The sequence below is a fragment of the Ammospiza caudacuta genome, chromosome 3, assembly GCF_027887145.1.
Source record: "Ammospiza caudacuta isolate bAmmCau1 chromosome 3, bAmmCau1.pri, whole genome shotgun sequence".
NCBI classification, from domain to species: Eukaryota; Metazoa; Chordata; class Aves; order Passeriformes; family Passerellidae; genus Ammospiza; species Ammospiza caudacuta.
The window spans coordinates 94,667,859-94,684,045 of record NC_080595.1 but is presented as its reverse complement, the minus strand read 5'-3'; the positions used below and the strand labels follow the sequence as shown (position 1 = coordinate 94,684,045).

General features: G+C 40.0%; 1 protein-coding gene across 1 annotated transcript in view; it reads right to left on the bottom strand.

Annotated features, from left to right (window-relative positions):
- Positions 1-377: 377 nt before the first annotated feature.
- SNAP91 (synaptosome associated protein 91) overlaps positions 378-16,187 on the bottom strand; it is a 63,163-nt gene continuing 47,353 nt past the window's right edge. Inside the window, exons 21-30 of the mRNA XM_058802750.1 lie at positions 15,410-15,493; positions 11,856-11,993; positions 10,419-10,568; positions 9,057-9,087; positions 7,758-7,869; positions 6,861-6,884; positions 4,722-4,805; positions 4,548-4,652; positions 3,015-3,115; positions 378-1,792 (exon numbers count right to left, since the gene is read on the bottom strand). Coding sequence (XP_058658733.1) covers positions 3,023-3,115; positions 4,548-4,652; positions 4,722-4,805; positions 6,861-6,884; positions 7,758-7,869; positions 9,057-9,087; positions 10,419-10,568; positions 11,856-11,993; positions 15,410-15,493 — 821 coding nt within the window. The 3' untranslated portion in view covers positions 378-1,792; positions 3,015-3,022. The remainder of the gene's footprint in view (positions 1,793-3,014; positions 3,116-4,547; positions 4,653-4,721; positions 4,806-6,860; positions 6,885-7,757; positions 7,870-9,056; positions 9,088-10,418; positions 10,569-11,855; positions 11,994-15,409; positions 15,494-16,187) is intronic.

The following is a 16,187-nucleotide window of genomic DNA, read 5'->3' as shown; positions in this document are numbered from 1 at the left end:
AATGGTAAAGAGATGAAATTACTGATGGGGTCTGTTCAGATACATAAAAGAAACTATTAAAAAAATCCTCTAGCACACCCTTGGTATTTAATTGGTTACAAAACTGGCACAATGAGGGCAGAAAGCTGTGAATGTGGCACTTAGGGACATGGATGGGCAGTGGGGGTGGCAGTGTTAGGTCAAAAGTTGGACTCTATGATCTTAGATGTCTTTTCCAATCTAAATCATTCTATGATTCTATAAAAATCATTCCCATAAGCATCAGACTCATCAGTCAGTGTCAGGACCCGAACACATTTTTCCCCTCTCAGACAATATTATTGTGCTCAACGTCTTAATGAGTATGAAACTGGCAACAAGATATTTACTTTGATCAAGGTGTTTATTGCATCTCAGAGGGCACACATGCACTGGGGTTTTTTGTTTTTGGGTTTTTTTTTTGTTTGGGATTTTTTTTAAACTGAAATACAAAGAAAAGCCATTTTGAAATTAACTTTTTATAGAACTTTCCCATTACAGTGTATGTTATCCCCACAGCAAATTCAGATACAACCACTTTTAATGGTACCATACATTGATTAAATAGTTCATTTGAAAGACTTTAGGTGAATATCTTTCCAACCCAATATGCTTTTACAGAGAACTGCCAAGCCACTTGTAACACTGATCAACAGTGACCTCATTGAAGAGTCAAGATCTTACACCAAGCCATCAGCAGAAACAGTATGAGAACAAATAAAAATCAAAGGAACACAGTATGTACAGTAAAGGGCATGGATCTCCGGATCAGAATTAAATCTAATCACCAATAGTACAAAAGCTACTCACAGCGCATTCGGGGCAATGAGAAAACACTATCCTAAGGCATACACAGGTAAGCACTAAATTAAGAGATGTACAGAAGAACTGAACAGAGATGAGTAACATCACTTGTAATGTTTTGACTACAGATATACCAAAAAAGTGCTCTCGTATTTGAAATCCCTTACTGCCAGCACAACTAGGGTTTTTCCCAACTACATGGAGAGAAACTGACCCTTTACTTATTTTCAGTAGGTTTAGCAAGAACTGATAAATATGCCAATTATAAATGCAAAAACTTAAAGAATTAAAATAGATTTAAAATTAAAAACAGCAATAAATATGGTATTCTTTCAGATATGGTTTTTTAATTCTTGGTAAATCATTGAAAAAGTATTTGTTATGGAAGTTTTCCTTTATATTACTTTAAATTATTTTAACATATACAGTGCCACAAAAATAAAACATTTTTTTCACGACAATTGAGATTCCTGTGACTGGAAAAAAAAAGGTATTTTGCACAATTTTGTAAGTATTTTCTTTAATATCTGATATTATCACACTATGTTTTTTAACAGATATAGGAGAAATTGAGTCCTAGGGAAACTTTGGGTGTCCTCAAAAAGTTATATACATTGAAACCTTCAAAAACCACAGACATTGCTCCAAATGGCTCACCAAACAACAGCTGCATAATCTGCCCCTGTGGGATAGGTTCAGAAAAGCACTAGAAGGCATCAGAAACATACATCCATTGTTTAAATTGTAAAACACAAATAACCCAAGTACACAAATTTCGAGAGAGTAGGGATAACAGCTAAGGTAGTACACATTCCTAATGTTCACTTTCACAGCTGTGCTACACGTTTCAGGAGGAAGAGAAAGTCTGAGTAAGCACTGGGTTTGGTACTGGTGGCTCACTGAGAAACTCTGAGCATCCATTTGTAGTCTCCAAACTCACGTTTTTAGCATCCAGTCAGAAAAAACGCAGCTGTGAATATAGAAAAGCATTAGATGAAAACTGATATAATGAGTTAGTAAAGCATGTTCTACAAAGAGCATGAAATCTGCTCATCTCTCCACATCTCAAAGGATTTACCATCAGAAGCAGCAGTCTTCCCACAGCCAGTTATGAATCTCCCTATTATAAATACAAGCTGAAAGCAGTGAGTCCCAGCAGTGGTGTATCTCCACCCCTGGCTGTCTCTGCCAAGTGCCAGGTACACCTCTCTGGGGCTGGAATTTGGAGAAGGGTGAAGTGGAACTGGGAGATGCCTGCTAAGAGCAGCCTGAATCACTGCTGCCAGCTCCAGTACAGAGTGGGCTCAGAACAAATTTTAGAATTAAGCTCTAGGAAGGAAGAGAAGTGACTCATGAAGAAGGCTTTAAAGTTATGTAATGATTGTCCTCTCCTCACCTTATTCTAGACACATTATTCTAGACTTAATTAGAAAATGCATACCTTATTTCTACATTATTATTTTTTAATTGGCTTAAGCCTTAATTCAATTTTATATTCCTACTTGGCCCTCCAGAACCATCAGAATAATGTTTTGGCCTTTATTTCATTCCATTATGCAGTACTGTTTTTTGCTTCTCCTTCATTTTTCTTTGCATTTACTCTGTTCCTCCCCATTACTGCTCCACACAGCACTGCTCAGGACCTCACAGCCTTACCATTCAGAAAAGCCTTGAAAAATTGTATGGCAGGATAGGACATTAGCTGGCAGCAGTGAAGAGCTGCAAACAACTTCCCCTTGATGACAAGAATATGTAAGTTTTTCCCCTTTTGACACCTTCACACCTATGATACCAAATCTGTTTCAACACCCACAAGAGTGGAAAAAGCCTCTTCCACACCATCTGCCCCTCAGTATTTGTACACTGCTATCATTCTATGTGTTTCAGTAATAACTTCAAGAAAATACCCAAACATGAATGCTCAGACTGAATGGAAACAAGGAAAAAATGGAAGTTATGCATTGAAGATACTTTTTTTTTTTTTTTGCCAAAAGCAACTGTAAGAAAAAGTTTATCTGTGAGTCAAGATTTCAGGCTAAAGTAAGAGTGTGGACAGAGAATTTGGTTTTCCATACAGTGCATGTTTCTAGCTCTGCAGCTGCAATTTTATCTGTCACATTCAACCTAAACATCATCTGTGTGCCAGACATGTACCAGAGAGTGACATGCTGGAGCAGGCAGCCACAGAATACCTTATCGTTTACAAGAAATCCTTGATGTTAAGATCCGCTAATGGGTCCTTTGTTGGAGGTTTCTTGGGGCTCTGAGTAGCAGGAGTTGGGCTTGGAGAAAGCTGACAGACGCCAGCCAGGAAGGCAGGAGAAAAACAAAGCAGACAAGAATACACAAGCGTTAGATAGACACAGGCAGTTCTCACACCTGCACACTGCAAGCATAAAAAGTTCTCATTTGTCTGCAAGTCCAGCCGTTTTGCTCAAGCATTGCTTGGATTCCATCCTCACTACAGGGTTAACAATGTTTGGCAGGTTTAGTGGCTAGGGCTATAAATACTGCAGATTCTAATTAGCATAGCTTGAGATCTCTCCCTCCCTGTAAAACACCGAGGCGTTAGAACCTTCCACCCAGACAGAAGAGACAATTGTTAGATGTTAAAAACCAAGGTTCAGAGCAAGCAGAGTGCATCCTCCAGGGTACTGAAATTCCCTGTTACTGGCAGTTAAGTACAAATTATTTGACATTGGTAATGTAAATAAGAGTCCAAATCAAACTGGAAATATGACTAGATCATACTGGGTTCCTCATTTGGCAGGTATAAAAATGGTCATGCAATAGAAAACATCAGTTTTGAAGTTCCATGCAAAACTTCTGATTATGGTGGTCAAATGATTCTCCCACTCTGTCCTTACTCCTCCCCACTCCTACCTCAACTCAGGGCACAAGAGGTATTTTGTATGTAGCCCTGGCACCTTGATGATCCCTTTTTCAGAAAAAAAATTCTGTTTCCCATCATGGTATTCTTGATAAGCACAGAGATAGTTTAAAGTGGGAGGAAAAGCAAGACTAACTATATTCTTACTTACAGCAGTTTCAAGTTCTTTCTGTTTTTTCTATTTTTACATAGAAAACCTTGACAAGCTTCATTGGGAATGTAGTTCCCTACATAAAAATGGTGGTTTGCTATATGTTGATTGCTTAGTATTTGCTAAACAAGGGCAGCCTGGTTTCCAGGGTTACCAATGAGATTTTACAGCTGCAGCATCAACTTCCATCTCCCTCCTTACTTGAAAGGCAAGATGGACTTCTGACTCACAAAAAGAAAAATACTACAGCTAAATAATTTCCTGCATCGACTCTGGAAAGGTTTTTTTCTCTTCAGTATTATTACAAACCAAACTCTATTTGAAGTAATAGTCTGGGACAGGGTTACAGCTTATGCTGCATCACCTGCTGAGTGTAGCTCTAGTAAATTTTGGTAGGCTGTGAACAGAATAGCAGTGCCTGAGAGTTCCACTTGCAGCTTTATTCAAATATCCTCCAAAACCAGATCTTGGATGCAGTTATCTGTAGGAGACTTTTCAAACCTGTTCCATTGGTCTCACACAAGGCAACTGCAAATAAATTCCAGGTGGTTCATGTGATTTGCTGCAAGGCAGGCAGCTGATCCTTGGCCCAGAGCTAGGGCTGAGCTGAGCTAATGCACACACACACGAGCTGCTTTCTAGAGGCATGGAGAGCATGAAGCATGGGTGTAGAGCGATGCTCACCTGTACACCAGGGCCAGCGGCGGCTCCAAACGGGGGCCTCATCATGGGCTGCCCGTACATCACCGGCTGCTGGGGCATCATGGGCACCCCTGCACCTGCTGGGGGCTGCAAACCAACACCGAGTCAGCAGGGGCTGGGTGAGGGAGGGACAGCGGGGTAGCAAAAGAGACTCACCATCCCAAATGCTGCTCCTGGCTGTGGGACAGGTGGAGTACCTCCTGCTGCAGGAACAGCACTTGCTGGAGGCACAGCTCCCGCCTAAAAAATAATAAAAAAAAAAGGGCAAAAAAGCACAAAAATCTAACAGCAACCATCTGGAAATCACACAGAGTCTCCAGCATTCTCAAAGCTGCTCTGGAAAGTAGGACTGTTATGCAGCACATATGCAGCCTCAAAACCACAATGCTTCAAGGAATGAGAGAGCTGAATGAGTCCTTATGCTCAGCTTCTTCCTTCATGAGAAAGCAATGGTGACAGACTCCATTCTCTTCATGAACAGAGCTCATTGACTGACTACAACTCAAAATAGGCCCAAGAAAACACAGTTTCCTTCTCCTTATAGTGTAAGAAAGCACCCCAATTTCATAACAGGTAACACACTATGACATTTACTGTGGCAGTATATTTTAGTAAAAGCTTAAGCAGACTGTAAAGCTAAAGGAAATAGCTGCTATAATTAGTTTACAGTGAAGAAAAAATAATTATGCACCAAGATTCATTGAAGTTAAAGCATATGTTCACACACTTAAACCACAATCAGAACCATTACTAAGGACAGTTTAGTTTGTCTTGCTATGATTTTCATTCAAATAATAAAAGACAAAAACAAAGGTTATCTTCCACTACAATTCAGGGAGAACTGTTAGTTTAGTAGTCTGACTGGATATACAGCACAAGAGCACCTTTAAAGAGGCCACCCCACCTCACTTATTTAGCACAGCCTACACATCATCCCTTTTGGCTGCCTTCTGTGTAACTCCCATGCAGTGTCTCCTTATAGCCTTGAAGGCATCTAAACCTTTCCTTTTCACAGATATATACAATCCAAATTATTAACAGCTCTGAGGAGAGGCAGAAAGTATTCAAGGAAGGGACGAAAAAAGGGCAGTAGGATTTCATTACTGCTCTTGTATGGCCTAAGCACACTGACACCATTTCTGAGGCTGTTACAGGAGCTGTATGGTCGTGTCTGTGCCTCCACATCCTTACCACACACCTCGAGTCAGTAACATCCCACAGCACTTGGAGAGCAGCTAGCACACTTACAGTTCAAAGGAGAGTGTGTCTCTGGAGATATGCTGGAACTGTCCAGTCCACTTCTGAGAATGCTGCATTTTAGTCCCCTTGGTTGATCCTTGCCTCCAGACTAAAACATGCCAGTTTCTTAAGAAGCTGGAGACAAGTCAAGATAATCTGTCCCAGACTTATTTATCCAAACTACTACATTTTCTAAGAATTTATGAACTCTATTCTAGTCTGAAAGTTTCAGGGGAGCATTTCAGTTAAAAATTGTACTGTGCTAGCAGAGTCTCCAAACTAAAACCAATATCTGGACAGTCAGGTATGTAAAGCAAGACACTTAAACCACACAGGTTAATGATATCAGATGCAGTTGGATCACTTTTACAGGAACACACGGTAGCTCAAGATCCAGTCAGGCAGATGCCAAGAAAATGGCTATACAAACTGAATCGGCTCCTGCCTCTAAGCACAAGGTCACTTGAGGGGATGGGGTTTGATGTAATTCTGCTGATTTTAATCCTGGAATTGAAAGTTCACAAGAAAGGGAAGAAGTGACCAAAACTTAAGTGGTTCAATAGTGACACGAATAAAAGCTTCATTTTTTCATTCATATTTATTTTGCCTGCAGACCCGGGTTTCTTTGCTTTCAAAAAGTACCTAAGTGCATGATTCTGAAGAAATATATACAACACAAATGTTTCATGAAATGCTACCAAAACTACCCAGCTTCCCAGAAAGACCAATTACTTCTCAGATGGTAAAATCACTACAAGATCAGACTGATGCTGCAGAAGCTCGAAATTTCAGGCAGTACAAGTCATCAGGTAGTTCACATCAAAGTAAAGCAGTAAAGAGATCATTTTCAAGCTTACAGCACAGAAATGGTTAATCACTACTGCCATATTCATCCCACTGGCTGAGAATTGTCTCTGGGACAGACAGCCCAAGAGGAGCCGTGTTAGAAGCTTCTAGCTAGTTTTAAGCCAGCAGTAGTAACTGCAGTGCAGGTGAGTGCTGTTAGTATCTTCATGTTTAGTAAGTGCAGTAAGAGGTCAAAAAAAATTCACTTACACTGTACAGTATTGCCCAGCCTTTCTATCAAGAAAAAAAGTTGGTGTTACAACTAACACATTAAGTGAAGTACAGAGAATTCTTGTGTCTTCCATAACATTATGGAATGTACTCAGAGTCATGTCAACACCTGGCTTTGGCAGCAAGGAACTGAACTGGTCATGGTCGCCATTCAGATTTCTTCTTTCCTTTGCCAACCCAACCTCGTTCAAATGGAGGCTGTTTTAAGCCTTGTGAGACATTTGATGAGGTTGATGAGATGAGATATTACTCCTCTTCAGAATACTTTTGTAGCTCACTCATTATCAAGCTGCTCTTGTTCCAAGTTTATATTTTTAGCTCAATTTGACCCTCTTCTCTCAAAATTAGTGCCTTCTGATACTTTTTACAGGGTAACCTTACCTTTTCCAACTGTTTTACTCTGCTAAATAAGCTACCCACTCCTGATCTAACATCAGGCACTTGATCAGTATGAATACTGTATAGTCTTTTGATCTACTTCATCCAGTAAAACTCGAGGAAAACTTAGGTACTTTCTCTCCTTATAGTACATCAGCTTTGGATCAATAGTGTTTTATTTTGGGCACTTGACCCGGGCCTGATCCTGGCCAGATCTACATGGCTAATCACACACTTGGAAATGCCCACAGGTATTAAATGTACAGGTAGAGCAATACCTTGATCCACAAGCTAGTGTATTTTTCATTTACTACTCAATGGTTTATTTATACCCACTGTAAATGGGTTCTTAAAATGTGACTTGAAATACTCATATAATTTACACAGAGGCAAACTCTTTAGCCTCAGTAAGTGGAGCAGTCCCTACAGGTATGCTTGCACAGCCTCATCAAATATTGGAAGCCCAAAACCAGTGCTGTCTATGAATTAACCACCTACCAAAGGACCACCTGGGACACCACCAGTTGACCATGTTGCAGGTGCTACTTTTGGCTGCCAGTTGGCTCCTCCTGTTAACTTTTTCTCTCCAGCATTCCACTGCAGGTCTCCCCTAACAGAGAGGGAGAGAGGCAGGCTATTATTTGCACACTTCCACAGTGAAAATGAAAAGCAGTTACAGCATACATTAGCATTAGACGTGCAGCTACATTAGCTTATGGTGTATGCAGTTATTAACAGAAAGATTTACTTTTAGTGACACTCGGTTTCAAGGGTTGTTAGCAGTAGACACCAGAACACTCTAAGCTGAAGTCAGTTACATGGTTATGGCCTTCGTGGTGAGAATTAAAGAGAAGTTTTACTTAGTATTGACTGAAGGTAACATATCACATATACCCTTGCAAAGTAGGAAGAGGGACTGCTACTGCCTATTCTACTGGGGCCAGGCAGGAGAGCTGCCTGCTAGATGTCTTTGAAAGGCCATTTCAGTGCTGGAAATCTTGTTCAGACAGCTGAAGAAGGAAAGCATTCAGTTCTGCAAAAAGTTGATAGATACAAGAGAAACAAATCATTCATAGAATAAAAGGGGTCGAAAAAACAGGTTTTGTTACAGGCTGCCCTAACAGAATAAAATACACCATTTGAACAAAGTAGATTGAAGGAAGCTGCATTTTGAGGCTAAACCTCATGATAAGTTTGTGCACATTGCTCCTGTCATCTCCACAGAGACACAAAACATTTTAAAGTCTTGCATACAGAGGAAGGCTCAGGGCACAAGCAAGCAGTTAGATTAGGAAGATAAAAACATAAACACAATGCTGTAAGTATTTCTTTTGCAAAAAGAAAGTTATCACTGCATGGAATGAACCTCTTTTCTATTTTGGAAGTATTTCAATGCCTACACAATAAGTACATCCAGCATCTGTAAAAATATAACACAACTATTTCATATTAGCATAGATTACTGAGGGGAGCTATAAAAATATATATTATCTAGACTATTTGTTCATTATAAGCTGTTTGGAAATCAGCTATCCAACATGAAAACAGTAATTTACAGGAAAAAATATTTCTAACACTCAGATTCAAGACAGCAGTTTTATAAACTATATCAGGAACACTGAACCTTAATTATTCAGTGAACCTGTACAGAATAGAATACTTTCTTCAGAATTTCTCTGGAGTGGGAGGTCAGAGCATATAACCAATTCATTGCTACTTAATAAACACTGAAATAGATGTAGTGCTTTACACCAGAGTAGAAATCTTCCTTTTATCTTTAAGCAAAGTTGAACTTACTTTTTAGAAGTAGAACCAGAAATTCCAAGATCTGAAAATTGTAAGGAAAAAAGGAAATAAAAAAGAAACCACACATTTAGAAAACTGGAGCCTGTCAAAGCAACAGCTTACATTTCATTGCATTGGGGCCTACCAAGAGCAAAAAAGTTTTGGCTGTCTTCATTTAGACAGCATCAGAGGACTGGCCACATCTATCTATTCTTCAGGACAAACATCTGAGAAACCCTGCAGATGTCTTGCACTTGAGAAAGTAATTTTTGCTTCAACAGCAAATAAAAGTAACTATATTTAGGCCCACAAAATGCCAAGTTATTTGAGAGCACCGAACTATTTACCATGAATGGTAACACTAGTTTCTGTTCCTCATTACACATTCAGAAATAAAAAGCTGTATTCTACATACACTAAATGTGGACATTGCCTATAAGTTTTCCCCTGCTTTATCTGCTTGGTCACACATGGGAACTCCAAATAGTTTCTTTAATTACCCTTTGGAAGAAGTCTTAAGTTAAATTTTAAAGAGTTCTCTTCTAGCCGGACCATTATAACTCCTGTAATTCATAAACTGCTGTTTGATTTTCTCCTCCAAATTTGGATATAGCAGGTGATTTGCAGAAGACATTTCAAGGGATTACGAGTCTTGCTGACTTCCAAGCACAGTATTTTCCTCCACACCTAACAGCCATGTCTGCATCATAAGATCAGTTATACCTTTGCTGTGGTGTGTTTACATATACTAAGGGAGTATTAATTTTATACAACTTCAGCAGGATTACACCTCAGCCTGGTGGGCTTCTGATAGGTTTTTTGGAGGGGTTGCAGCTACTGATCTCTAATTACAAAGGGTCTAGCCCTTTTTCCTACTACAGGAAAGTACATATTTAAGTTCAGCATTTTAAGAACATATTTGTAAGTTCTCTGCCCCTGCCTTCTCGAGGGCACTCATCACCCCACTGCTACTCTTTGTCTCATTTAACATGAAGTCAGCTATTTGTTTCCACCAGCTTTGCTGCTTAAACTGCCATCAGACACTTTGGACAATTTTCACCTTTCCATCTATTACAGAGGGGCACATCCATTAAGAGTCTGAGTGGCCTCTGAAATGTAGCTGGGATGATCAGACATTATAAATCACACCCACCAAACAAATGCCAGTATTTGACTCGGATCCTGGGCTCCAAGAAGGATAAACCCAGACTAAGTGAATCAGCTATCTGAACCAAGCCTTATTCCTGCTGATAGCTTCCCCAGTTTCCACAGCAGAACAGGAGGATACTGAAGTAAGCTAAAATAGACAGGTATTTACTCCATGGAAAAGCAACATGCATGCCACACCACTCAAAACTAAAATTTGTCACTTACTGCCGACTAAGTTTGCGAGAGACGAATCAAGATCGCTCCCGAGGCCTTTGCTTGCTGCTGCAGCAGGGACTGTTGCTGTGGCTGCAGGTGCTACAGGCTGACCAGAAGGAACCATAGTTGGCATAAGAAGATCACCTAAGCCATCAAACACTGGAAGTGAAAGGAAAGTGAGTTAGAACAGCAGCTGTGATCAAAAATGCACTGTCTGCCACTCTGCTGTTGCTCAACGAACACAGCACAGACGACCACACCACAGATCTTACCCAAACACCATTTGACATTGAAAGTAATGCCAACAAGGGCATGCATGTCATTTTACCAGACACTGAATGTACAGTAATCCTCAAAAAACTATACCAATGAAAACTAACATGAGAAGACATGCCTAAAAAAGGGATTTAATTGGAGCATTGAATCTACATAGATACAGCACTTCCACATGACACTATTTTTCTTACAACCATCCTTACAGAGATGTCAGATGCACACACATTTGTCAGGAGATATTCATTTAAAGGTTTTTAAAATGAACATCTTGCTGCAAACACCAGTCAGAATTACTGTGGCAAAGGCAGTCTTATACCTTGACATCTCACAGCAACAGGATTGGCAGTCTCAAAATGTTACTATTCACTTGCAAGCAGCAGGGAATCGGGAAAACCCACTAACATCTTATGAGATCAGAAGGAACCAGAACCATCCACACAGACAGTGCTATTCTCCTTAGTCCAGTCGTCTAACTCAGAAGTTCATTTTTTACATCCCTTGAAGTCAAACTGCTTGGTACATCTCATGCCTGAGTTCTATCTTCTGATCTGTATTTGAGGTACATGCTAATGTTAAGTCAACAGGGAGGGGTAGCATGTGCACTGGCAAGCAACCAAATAACCAAGCAGCAGTATTATTTCCATCTTTTTTTCTTGTACGGTTGTAGAACTCACCAATTTTAAGTTTGTAGCAAGGACCCAGCATGAAAAATATAGAATGGAAGAGATGCAAACAAAATGATAGCAGTGATAAAAGTTTAAGCTTATAGTCAGGCAAAGAACTCTAGGGCAGTTTCTGTTGTGTGTACCCTTGTGTGTGCCATGCAGGCTCCTGAGCACCATCAGAAGCTGTGGCAACAGGACTTGCCTCTACACTTGATTTACAGAGTAGAGTTTTCCTTGTTTGTGTAATTCCTGATTCATGCTATCAAGCACATGCAAGGATGACGTATACACTAGTTTGTCTTTTACTGACATGGTAGAATAAAAAATGAGTTCAGAGAGCTCTTGGGCACACACCAGCCTTATCACCACCCTGAGTTTCTTCCAGTAAGAAAGAAAAAGGAGGTCACTGATATTGCTTGTACTCAGAGCCTAAATATGGTGTCATTAACTCATCTACTACACAAAATGTATTAGAAAATTCACAGGAAGAAACCCTGTAGCTCACCTGATGCATCAAATGAACTGCCAGCTGTTGGAGCTGTTGTCCCAAAAGCTGCATCAAAGTTGGGCTGTAGTAATCCAGTTTGAGCTGGAGTGACTGGGGATGGTGATGGAGAGGGAGCAATAAAGGAACCTCCAAAGCCTTTAAAAAACACATAAGAGAGGTGAGGACGTTAGAGCCAGCCTTGTCAGACTGTTTACCAACTCCTCAGTCTATAAAGGGTGGAAAGACAAAGACAATTCTTACTAGGCCATTTTAAAATAAAGAACATTTCAGCAGCCTATGTGAGCTTCCCTATGTTTATTAGGCTTACTTCAGTATAATGGAACCAAGAGGCCCTCATAACCCAAATCCTAGCCCACAGCAAGTGTCATGCTCACAGTAGCTAACCCTGAATATGGAAGAACGCACGGGCATCAGAGATCTGCCCTCATCTCTTCACAGTCTGTTCTTGACATGAGTTTGTCATGGAATAATGTAGGTTGGAAGGGATCTCTGGAAGTCAGCCAGCCACACATCTTGTTTAAAGTCAGTCTAACCAAATCAAGTTGCCCACACATTTGCCTTAGCACCTTCAAGAGGAGCTCTTACTGACTCTCTGGGTGGCCTGTTGTCATAGCAGACCATTACAGTATTTAATGAGTTTCCCACACACATTTCCTTTTTTTACTATCTTTGTGCACCTCCAAGAAGAACCTCCTCTGCATGCTCCTGTGAGTTTTGACACCTATAAGCATCTTCTTAAGGCTGAATGAGCCTAGGTCAGTCTCTCTGCATATGTCATAAGCACAAGTCATCATCTCTGTGGCTCTCCCCTGAACTCACTCTGGTATGCTCCACATTAAGAGATTCTCCAATGCATTCCACACTACCCATGCCCAGCTGCATTCCCCATCTCCCTTCCAGCACGTGCTATGGTGGTTCCAGCTGCCCTAGTGCCAAAGCTTGTATTAGTGATGCTTTCTCAGGCTGCCTGAAAGAGGCTTCCTCTATGTGCCTCTTCTTGAGGAGAGGGTCTGCAGCAGATACCAGCTAAAACACTAGATCATCACCTGCCCAAGGCAAAGCTCAGGGCATTAAAGTATCTGCACAAAAGCACAGATCTCCACAGAACCAGACCAGAAGCAGGTTGACCAAATCCAGGGATGACAAAGGCAGTTCACTGCAGCGATTCCTAAAGCACAGGAGCCACCTAAAGAGCCTGTCTTTCCACTTCCTGAGGGAGAACAAGGAACCTGGCAGAAAGTTATGAGCCAATATCCATTAATAAGGTTCTGTTTAGAAAGTTCTGTGAGCTTCTGCAAAGTCCATAAAGTGTCTATTTTTCCAGCTACAGAACAGAGGACTCCCCAGCTTCTGGTGATGACTTGTATGATGACTGGTCTTAATTTGATGGCTTTTCACCTTACACAATTTAAGAGGAATACCAGGCCCAGAAGCCATAAAATTCTTTAATGAATCAATTTCCTAGCTGTCAAGAAATTGCACAAGACCCCAGGAAAGACTGCAGAAACAGCAGCAACCAAGTTAGATGTGTTGTGTGGACATCCCCAACTGCCTGATTTTGAGGTTGCTTTTACACAGTCAAGTAAGATTTCATATAGGAACATGTTATTTGTATACATACTAGGACATACAATCACACAGTTTAATTGAATAGAAAGATCTAGAAGGGAAAATGGCTAGACTGTTTTATTTATCAGCAAAGTTCTGGTTTTGTCTGCTGAAAGGCTTAGAGTAGGAAAACATTTCTTTCAAAATTCCTAAGCAAGCCAAGAAGGGGCAGGAACTCATTTGACAGCAGAACACATAAAGCAATTATGAATAGTAAGTATACTCATAACATTATGCATATAAACACTAAGTGCAACCAAACACTCATAAACCATGAAGGACATGCCTTCAGCCACGATATGAACTCACAGACACTCTTAAATTTAAAACTGGATTACACTGCAGGCTATACATCTGCCATTATCTAGAGTGAACAAATGCTTAGCAATATGCTGCAATGTTTATAGACTCCCTCTGTCTGCCAAAAAAATAAAATCAAATCTACTTGGAGCCCTTTGGAATGTATATTCAAAACATAAATAAAATAGATTTTAAAATATCATCAATTCATCACAACTGTTTCAGGTCTGCTTGAGCATTTAGACTTAGAACATCCCTTTTATAATTTAGGTTTTGATTTATTGCAACTCATCAGATTCAGAGTGCACATTGTTGAAGTTTTAAGCCATCTGGAGCACAATTCCTACTTGCATTTAAGGTTAGCTATAGATAATGACATAAAATATTTTGTACTGTAATGTTTGCATAAGCGGAATTAGAATTCTGTCCAACAACCAGTCTCTTGATAGCACATGTAACTGCAAAAGATTTTTCATGTTCCAGAATCTATTAGTTAAAATTTGATCTATGGCCTTAAGCCATCTATAAACTACTACAAAAATCTATCAAAGAAATATGAAAAAAAGAGTAGTCTTCCACCCTAAAATCTGAAGCTGTCTGTCCTAAAGATTTAGCATTCATTTACACATTATGTCCCAATTTAAGAATTTGGCTTGCTGATTGAGAATGGATGCCTTATTATTATCTAGACAACTTCCTTCATTCCTGTAGCACAACTAGACAATGTCCACATTTTGAGAAGATACTTGAAAATGTAGTGATAACCAACACATCAATTCTACAAATTGTGCTGGTTTTGGCTGGGGTAGCAATTATTTAAATCATGACACAAATTCCCCTTTCAGAAACATGGGAGAATTTAAGACAAGTCTTCAAACCAGAAGTGCATGTGTTGGGATTTTGCTCTTTACAAATTCAAATTGGGATGGGGAGGAGTCACAGCTGTTCAGCTCAGCCACTACAATACATGGTATAGCACGAGTTTTGGAGAGTAGTACACAAAGAATTCAGCTGAAGCTGCTTATCTGTAGGTTGCAGACTAAAATAATACAGTTATCCAAACTTTGATATAGGGTGTGACAGTGGTGAGAGACCTCATCTCACCCAGTGTAAGGAGAGGGTCTCTATCACTTCTCTGTCCTTGTGCTCAGAAAACCATCCTCACATCAACCCACTCTCCTTGGCTAAATGCAAGACTGCTACCAAGTCAGTCATTCAAGCTACTAACATTTAAGTGCTCAACCAAATTAAAGAAAACCAAATTGAATGAACTCAAAGTTTAATTAGCAGTAAGGAACAAGAAGCATAGCCTGAAATCTTGCTTAACTTTAGTACTGCTACAGACTGCCAAATAAACTTCATGGAGACACTCATACTCAGTGAACAGAACAGAAAAATAAGGCTGTGTGGGAGGTAGGAAAACAAAGAACATGGAAAGAAGATTATCTAGGAAGTTAGCTTGTACTTCAGTATATTGCCTCCATTATAAGTCACTCTAGTTTTAATTAAAATATCTGAAGTACTAAGAAATCTTGTGCATAAGTATTTTATTTCACTATCTACACCCAAAGAACATAAAAGATTTCAAACACCATTTCTTAGTATTGCTCTAAAGTAACAAGTTTTTAGAAGTTCTTTATTACCAGCAAGTAGGTCTGCAGAAGCTGAGGAACTAGAAGCAGCCTGGGTAGTGGGCTGGGGCTCAGAAGCACTACTTCCAAAAGCATCTAAAGGGAATTCCAGAAAGCATCAAGAAAAAGTGAGACATTCAATATTAAATACATCAATTCATCACTTATCAAAAGATGACAAAAGAAAGTCACTTCATACATCAGAAGAAGAAAATTAAACTGCTTGGCCATCCTTATTGCAGAGCAGTACCATGGATGCAAAGTTCAGGTGGAAAAAGGGATGTACAACAAACCAGCATCTGAAAGAAATCTCTTCTTTATTTGGACCTCTTCTCAGATACAAATCACAGCATTCAGGACAACAGGACTTTGGAGATTAATGTACTGGCTGAAAGTTTGGAGTCATTGCAGCCAGAGGCCACTAGCTCACATGAAATCTTCTTAGAGGAATGTTTGGAATTCACTGCTTCTAAGCACCACTTCTGGTCTTCAACATGCCTAGAGTTGGTTGTGTCCATCCTAATTTCCACCTTGTCAAAACCCATGATTCAGATATACCCAGTTTGAGACAAAAGTTCAGCTGCTTTGAGAAACGGAACTGAGAGGAAACAGCATGACCATGGAGATTAACAAAGAAGAAAAAAGACAGAGCAGAATTTCACTGGACATCTGAGGAAGAGCCACACATGCACTGACTGGGGACAGAATGGCAAGTGTCATGACAACAGGACAACCAGACAGCTTATTTGCAGTTCGTTATGGTGCAAGTTTAAGAACCAGACGTGCCAGA